Source organism: Oncorhynchus nerka, linkage group LG20 (genome assembly GCF_034236695.1).
Source record: "Oncorhynchus nerka isolate Pitt River linkage group LG20, Oner_Uvic_2.0, whole genome shotgun sequence".
Classification (NCBI taxonomy): Eukaryota; Metazoa; Chordata; class Actinopteri; order Salmoniformes; family Salmonidae; genus Oncorhynchus; species Oncorhynchus nerka.
In genome coordinates, this window is record NC_088415.1 from 70,128,816 (window position 1) to 70,137,880 (window position 9,065).

The 9,065-nt window shown below is 38.7% G+C and overlaps 1 protein-coding gene across 1 annotated transcript in view; it reads right to left on the reverse strand.

The window, feature by feature from the left end:
* Positions 1-8,811, reverse strand: part of LOC115103041 (aryl hydrocarbon receptor repressor-like) — a 43,021-nt gene extending 34,210 nt beyond the window's left edge. The window contains exons 1-2 of the mRNA XM_029623627.2: positions 8,750-8,811; positions 7,617-7,798 (exon numbers count right to left, since the gene is read on the reverse strand). Of these exons, the coding sequence (XP_029479487.2) occupies positions 7,617-7,798; positions 8,750-8,811 (244 nt within the window). The remainder of the gene's footprint in view (positions 1-7,616; positions 7,799-8,749) is intronic.
* Positions 8,812-9,065: the final 254 nt, after the last annotated feature.

Genomic DNA, 9,065 nt, shown 5'->3' on the forward strand with positions numbered 1-9,065 from the left:
AAAATGGAAAATGGAATTTCCCCGTCCTGCACGCAAGTTGAAGGAAATCTGCCAGAGAAGGTTGGGCAGCTGCCAAACACTCTGCCCTCCGATAGCCAATTTCTACATGATACTCAGAGCACCTAGTTAAACATGGAGGAGAAGGGAGAACCCAAGACCTCTTCTGTGTACTGATTCCATTCTAGCCCCTTGATCCCTCTGGTCAACATGATAAGCACTACAACTGGAATTGGAAATATGGAACTGTGACCAGACTGCAGAGTGTGCAACATCACAATTCAACGCAGTACCTACAAAGGTTTTACATTAAAGTGATGCTTTCTTAGTGGTACTTCATAATTTGGTGGGGCCTTTGGCTCCCATTGTACCAATTCTATAACATTTCAGAACCCTTTTCACTCACCTCTCAATATCATTATACTAAACCTATAATCTCTTCTGCATTTCCGTTTGAAGACTATCACGCTACTGTACTGATACAGTGAGTTTCAGAAGAGCATTTTAAGGTTATGGATGATAATCCAGTCTACCTCGCTTGCTTTACATGGTACAATTCACTCAACTGGCAGCGCCTCAAACACATTAGCTCAGATTAGCTTAATTTGAATTACTTAATTTGGCTACATCTGGGATATAATTCCCTAAAATTCAGATCTAAAATGACATGACCTATACAGTAGTTCTAAGGAAAATGTATGTTCTGATTCAACATTTTAGGCACTGTATATAATGGCTGATTATAACGAATTAATTTGGGTTTACAATAGGTGATTACAAACTCACTTTAGAAATTAATTGTTAACATTCACACACAGCATCCTCATTGTGTCATGCGAGGTCATTAGATCCCCACCAATAACTACTGATGTATAAAACCCAATGTCGTGGCACTTGATGCATACTTTCCTTTCTTGTGCATTACACTGAGCCCTGAGGGTGGTCCGGGCCTTGCCAGGGAGCAGTCACGCAATGTACTCAGGGAATAAGTGGAGCATTCATTACCTCTCTGATCTGACTATTCCTTCACTGCCACTTTCACTTGTGCACAATTACTCCCTCATGTGCTGGGGCACATTACAGCTTCCTAATATCTACAATTTTCCTTTCCCCATTACTCTGTATTCCACAGATATACACTGTCATGTAGGCTCATACAAGTCAAACTGGCGAGTTAGTCAACACTGACAAGACGCTCATACATTCATCTCCAGGTAACACGCTGGGATACAGGCCACATGACACCTTACTGGAGATGTATCCTGTATGAAAAATGACATTTATATGGACTTTTATGGTTCGTATGAATGTACTGCGGAGAAATCACCACATCTTCAAGACTGTTACACTTTTATTGTTTTTTCCTTGTCTGATCATTTCAAAGAGCAGCTTTTCATGTTGAATGTACAACAGGCAATATCAGAACTCTGCTTAGAATCCAACAGTATTCAGGACCATGAAATGAAAGACCATAAACACTGATCCTCCCCGTAAGGGCACTCACCTGAAACTAGAGGTCGACCGATTATGAGTTTTCAACGCCGATACCGATACCGATTATTGGAGGACCAAAAAAGCTGATGCCGATTAATCTGACAATTTTTTTATATTTATTTGCAATAATGACAATTACAACAATACTGAATGAACAATTATCTTAACTTAATATAATTCATCAATAAAATCATTTTAGCCTCAAATAAATAATGAAACATGTTCAATTTGGTTTAAATAATGCAAAAACAAAGTGTTGGAGAAGAAAGTAAAAGTGCAATATGTGCCATGTAAGAAAGTTAACGTTTAAGTTCCTTGCTCAGAACATGAGAACATATGAAAGTTGGTGGTTCCTTTTAGCATGAGTCTTCAATATTCCCAGGTAAGAAGTTTTAGGTTGTAGTTATTATAGGAATTCTAGGATTATTTCTCTCTATACGATTTGTATTTCAGATACCTTTGACTATTGGATGTTCTTATAGGCACTTTAGTATTGCCAGTGTAACAGTATAGCTTCCGTCCCTCTCCTCGCTCCTACCTGGGCTCGAACCAGGAACACATCGACAATAGCCACCCTCGTAGTAGCGTTACCCATGGAGAGCAACGGGAACAACTACTCCAAGTCTCAGAGCGAGTGACATTTGAAACACTATTAGCGCGCACCCCGCTAACTAGCTAGCCATTTCACATCGGTTACACCAGCCTAATCTCGGGAGTTGATAGGCTTGAAGTCATAAACAGCGCAATGCTTGAAGCACAGCGAAGAGCTGCTGGCAAAACGCACGAGAGTGCTGTTTGAATGAATGCTTACGAGCCTGCTGGTGCCTACCATTGCTCAGTCAGACTGCTCTATCAAATCATAGACTTAATTATAACATAATAACACACAGAAATACGAGCCTTAGGTCATTAATATGGTCAAATCCAGAAACTATCATCTCGAAAACAAAACGTTTATTCTTTCAGTGAAATACAGAACCGTTCTGTATTTTATCTAGCGGGTGGCATCCCTAAGCCTAAATATTCCTGTTAGATTGCACAGCATTCAATGTTATGTCATAATTACGTGAAATTCTGGCAAATTAGTTTGCAACGAGCCAGGCGGCCCAAACTGTTGCATATACCCTGACTCTGCGTGCAATGAACGCAGGAGACAATTTCACCTGGTTAATATTGCCTGCTAACCTGGATTTCTTTTAGCTAAATATGCAAGTTTAAAAATATATACTTCTGTGTATTGATTTTAAGAAAGGCAATGATGTTTATGGTTAGGTAAACGAATGCGCACCACATTGATTATATGCAACGCAGGACACGCTAGATAAACTAGTAATATCATCAACCATGTGTAGTTAACTAGTGATTATGATTGATTGATTGATTGTTTTTTATAAGAAAAATTTCATGCTAGCTAGCAACTTACCTTGGCTTCTCACTGCATTCGCATAACAGACAGGCTCCTCGTGAGGCAGGTGGTTAGAGCGTTGGACTAGTTAACTGTAAGGTTGCAAGATTGAATCCCCGAGCTGACACGGTAAAAATCTGTCGTTCTGCCCCTGAACAAGGCAGTTAACCCACTGTACATACTGTACGTCTTTGAAAATAAGAATGTGTTCTTAACTGACTTGCCAAGTTAAATAAAGGTGTAAAAAACGAAACAAATTGGGCTAAATCGGCGTCCTAAAAATACAGATTCCGATTGTTATGAAAACTTGAAATCGTCCCTAATTAATCGGTCGACCTCTACCTGAAACCACAGTGAGCTGTGCAGTGTGTACTAGGTCTCTTAAGCTCTATCACTTCACCTGCCTTTTTAAAATTCAGGTCAATGCAATTTTACATTTTTGTCATTTAGCAGATGCTCTTACCCAGAGCGACTTACAGTAGAGTATATACATTTTCATACGGGTCGCCCTTGGAAATCAAACACACAACCCTGGCGTTGCAAGCACCATGTTCTACCAACTGAGCCACGGAGAAGTGAAGTGTATGCTCCAATCCTATTAACCTCTCTGTGATCTCATTGTGAGCTGCTGGGAGGACCATACGAGCATGCGTGATATCTAAGTGAGTCTGATGACTAGAACCTGGCAAGGGGAACCACAACTTCCGGCAAAGAGGAAGAGCAGCACGTGGCACAACTTGTACTGCAAACCCATTCCTCAGGCTATAGGGTGTTACAGCACTTGTATTATGCAGTATCCTGGATTAGATACTATCTCATCAATATGGTTCACAAAAGTACTGTGCAGATAGCACACAAAATAAGAGATGACAGAAAAACAAGTAATACCTGGCACACCTCCGGTATAAGTGTGGTAAACTATGGGAGTACTCAGTCTGTTTCTGTAAATAACATCTGCTCTAAACTTGAAGGTTTGTAGGGTGCTGCTGAAAACCCATCAAAAATAAACCATCTGTTAAAACTGGAATACATAGAGTTCCAGACGAGGGTCAACCAAGGGTCATAAATCCAAGGGTCATAAAATTAGACAGGGTGATCAACGCAGGGAGTTGAGTTCTGGGTGATCACATTTGAGCGTAATTGTAAGCGACAACAGTCCAACAATAGTGTTGGGGAAACAAAGGATTTATTTCCGCTGCATGCTGTGTTCTCAGCTTGCTCTTGTTGAACAAACATATTTGGCGTCTAGACCAGAAGTGGTTTGGGGTCAGTCACTTACGCCTTTTGTTGTGCAGGGCCAATCTATGCAATTATTGACGTGAGGCTATTCAAGCAAAGACACCCACCAGCTCCAGCATGGCGCTGCCACAGATAGAGACGAGGTCATTACATCACTAATGAGGGAAAATGCTTTAATATTTTCTTCTGTTGTACTGTAACTGTAGATGGGAGGTTTCAATTGGACAATACACTTTCTTTAAGTTTGTAGATATTGATATTATTATTGAGACTTTTATCTCCCTCACCAACTTCAAACATCAGCTATCTGAGCAGCTAACCGATCGCTGCAGCTGTACATAGTCCATTGGTAAATAGCCCACCCATTTTCACCTACCTCATCCCCATACTGTTTTTATTTATTTACTTTTCTGCTCTTTTGTACACCAATATCTCTACCTGTACATGACCATCTGATCTTTTATCACTCCAGTGTTAATCTGCAAAATTGTAATTATTCGCCTACCTCCTCATGCCTTTTGCACACATTGTATATAGACTCCCCCTTTTTTTTCTACTGTATTATTGACTTGTTAATTGTTTACTCCATGTGTAACTCTGTGTTGTCTGTTCACACTGCTATGCTTTATTTTGGCCAGGTCGCAGTTGCAAATGAGAACTTGTTCTCAACTAGCCTACCTGGTTAAATAAAGGTGAAATAAAAATAAAATAAATAAATAAAATTAGTCAATCAATCAATCAAATGTATGGATAAATCCCTTTTTACATCAGCCGATGTAACAAAGTGCTATACAGAAACCCAGCCTAAAACCCCAAACAGCAAGCAACGGAGATGTAGAAGCAGAGAACAGAGAACTATTCATCATCAGGTTGGGTACTTCCAGTATGAACTTAGTATTTGATGTATTTCAAAGCTATGAAGATTTACAGTATATTGCAAAGATTGCATAAATAAGTGATGACTGACACCTTATTTCACATGTGGACAATTCAGTCAAAAGCTGATCTGAATCCAGAATCCAGAAGATAATCAAATTATGTTAACACATGCAGCAACACTACCTTGACCTAACATGTTTCATTACAGACTTTGAAGGGATTGGAAATTACACAGAAAAAAAACAAGGCCACAGCTAGACACATTTGACCAATGTATAAAACAGTATATTTCAAAAGTTCATATAGGCTACCAAGCATGTATATCCATCACATATTGGCTGAATGAGCAAGGCTACCACAGCGACATCACGCAGGCGTAGGGTCATGCATGAATGGGTAAACTATCAAGGCTGTTTGGTAATGTTTTCCATTTTCATTTTCTCAAAGTGATAAACCTTGTCAAATACATAGAAAAGTAGGAGTGTGCATGGTTAGAATATCAATAGGTAGTCTACACCCTTACCAAAAAAGGTAATATCTAGAACCTAAATAGGTTCTTTGGCTGTCCCCATAGGAAAGCTCTTTGAAGAAGCCTTTTTGGTCCCAGGCGGAGGGTTCTACGTGGAACCCAAAAAAGTTCTACCTGGAACCAAAAAGGGTTCTCCTATGGGGACAGCTGAAGAACCCTTCTAGAGACCTTTTTCTGAGTGTTAATGATGTCTTATATGTGCCATTCCATCCCAGGAAGTCCTGAAAATATTTTTTGATATCTTGGATTGTTCTGGCAATTCTCACATAGAAACTTAATTGGGAGGAAGGATGTTTGAGAAAATCATGATGAAATTTTAGGCCCTTTTTAGACCTATATATGCCTCCTGTAAGACCTTATGATCCGTTAACCTTACATGATACAGACAATGTGTTGGTGTCATTATACTCCTTACAGTGTGCTCTAAAATATGGAGTATGTCTAGTTTCTGAAATATTTTCTTTTCACAAGAATTTATTAAACATTACAAATATTCATATTAATATCTCAAAAGTACCCTTTTACATTTTGTTCATTTTTAGACATATTGTTTTAAACAATATACACTACAAGTACATCACATTTCCAAAGTGGGCTCTCTGCTACTTTTAAAGTTATGATAAATTTTATGAGCACCACCAACACAGTGAATGGGAAAATGGACTCAAATGGAACTCCCTCTGCTGGTGATTTCCTGAATGTACAATCCTAAAGCAGAGCTGTGATTGGTTAATGGCCTGTAAAGTCAATTTCTATGTATACAATGGGTCATATCTTCAAAAGTACCAGAGAGCCCACTCTGGAAATGTGATGTGCTTAAAGAGTAAAAATAAGTCAAATCAAAAAAGGCACTTCTGAGATATAAATATAAATAAATACATATTTTAAATGTGTAATAAATTAATGTGACGCTTTATTTCAGAATCTAGACATACTCCATATTTTAGAGCACACTATAAGGAGTATAAGACACCAACTGTATCATGTACAGTTCACAGATCATAGGGTCTTACAGGAGGCATGTATAGGTCTAAAAGAGGTCTAATAATGTCTGTGATACAAATGTGAAAGCATGTCAAATATCCTTCCAATGAAGTGTATATGTGAGAATTGCCAGAACAATCTGAAACACCCAAAATATATTTGGGCCTTCCTGGTGTGGAATCCCCCACATGCCTGCAGCAGAAGGCCACAAGATAAATAATTGAACACATGTTGAATCTACTCTGGTACTACTTCAGAAACGTAAGCACTTATCTTGTGACCATAGTAGTCTGAATGTGTTGCACCCAGCCTGACGGTGCATATCACACTTCTGCTTTGGTCCATGTATGATAAATAACTTTCTTTCAGCTGAGTGGTTTTCCTTTTTATTTGTCTAAACACTCTCATTAGTAATGTAAACAGAATTATAGCTTCATAACATGGAAGTGGCACTAGGGTTAAAGAAATTTGAGTATGTGTGGCAGCACAGTGCAAGTGGTGTAATTCAAGTGTACAAACCAATCCTTGCATTACACAAATAAATAACTTAGTTATAGGAATAGTTTTCATACTGCAATAGGGTGTAATCTTGGCTTCCAGACATGTCACCGGGGGTCTTTTCACAGTCCCCAAATCCAGAACAAATTCAAGAAAGTGTACAGTATTATATAGAGCTGTTATTGCATGGAACTCCGTTCCATCTCATATTGCTCAAATGAACAGCAAACCTTGCTTCAAAAAACAGATTCAGCAACACCTCACGGCACAACGCCTCTCCCCTATTTGACCTAGATAGTTTGTGTGTATGTATTGATATGTAGGCTACGTGTGCCTTTTTAAAAAAGTATGTAGTTCTGTCCTTGAGCTGTTCTTGTCTATTGATGTTCTGTATTATGTCCTGTTTCATGTTGTGTGTTGACCCCAGGAAGAGTAGCTGCTGCTTTTGCAATAGCCAATTGTGATCCTAATAAAATACCAAAATCCATGGCCAAATCTCGCATGTGCGCCGTCACGATAGGTTGTAACTGCTGTCACGAGAGATTATATAGCGTGTAACTGCACCACACGGGGACGCTGTGCTGTCTGTACCTTGGAAGAAGCTCTTGACCCGGAGGTAGCTGACACCGAGGCGCAGCACGGAGAGCTTGTCCAGTTTGGAGATGATGTCCAGGGTGAAGGGTAGGAGACTGGCCAGCCTGTCCAGCTCTGTATTCAAACGGTCACGGTGCCTCTTAGACGGATTGGTCTTCTGGGTGGCCGCTGTCTGTTTTCTGTCAGATATAGAAAGTCAAGTAATTGATTGATGTTAATTGATGTTATGATAAAAGTTACAATCTAGGCTTCAACATCAATCTACTGATACCAAAATACAGTACTATTTATTGTCCCAATGATGACTGGTTTATTAAATAAGCAAGCATGCGTTACTGAAATTTAAGTCCCATTTTGTCTCATTAGTCATTGGAATCTTTACTATGTCTAAGCAGGTAATTTTTAGAAAGTCAGGTGTTGTCTGTGGGGTCAGAAAACAATGACAGTAAATAGTCCATGAATGACTAAATAATGAAGAGGGAAAGCCTCTGTAGTAGCAGCAGGTCCCTCAACTGAATAATGCTGAATATACATGTTTTCTCAAGTTGGTTATGAAATTGTAAGAAACTTGCAATGGCTTGATAGATGATGTGGACATCAATTAAGGATTCAGAGGGGTTGGATTCAATTTGGTTGTGCAACTGAATGCACAACTACATAATACTAAAACTATGTATTTACAGTACATCATACTACTACTTACATAGGCAGGCACAATGTAATTAGTGTGGGTACAGATTGTTACAAAGAACTTACAACTTTAATACATGTTTGTGGTTTGTGTAATTGCACATCTATAACGACATTAAATTTGCAAATAAACTGAAAATAATGATTTTAACTTTCTGCACTAGAATTAGATGGTGAGGGATATTTTTTAGCAAATTGTTTGCAAAGTGTAACCAAATACCCTTAGAAATATAGACAATGTAACAATGAATGCCAACATAGTACGGTATGCTGTTTTTAATTGTAACGTCCTTTAAAACGTCACAATGCTTTTGTTTGTCCATTCATTTACAAGTGTTGAATATCCATGAAAGCCAGACTGGAAACAATTATATTATATTTGCACATGCAACAAACAGGCATTTCATGTGAGACTAACTTATTAATATCCGGTACTCAACTGTTTTTGGATGGGCTTCCTTCTCTTCCTTCCCGCATATAAACAGTCCCCAGGTGGAATCATCATCTGCGAGTCAATTATCATTAATTGCATGTCTCAAGAAGACAAAACTTAGAAAGGGCATATCATGAATAAAGAAGTCTATATGAAAATATAATTCTACAAGCAACAATATTAACTTGATTTCACATTTATTTATCACAATAAACGTGACCATTTGCTAACTAATTTATTTATTCACTATATCCGCTTCACATTCGTGCCTTTGTTTACGTTCAGGGACCAATGGCATATAGCTTGAAAAAGTGGCATGCGTA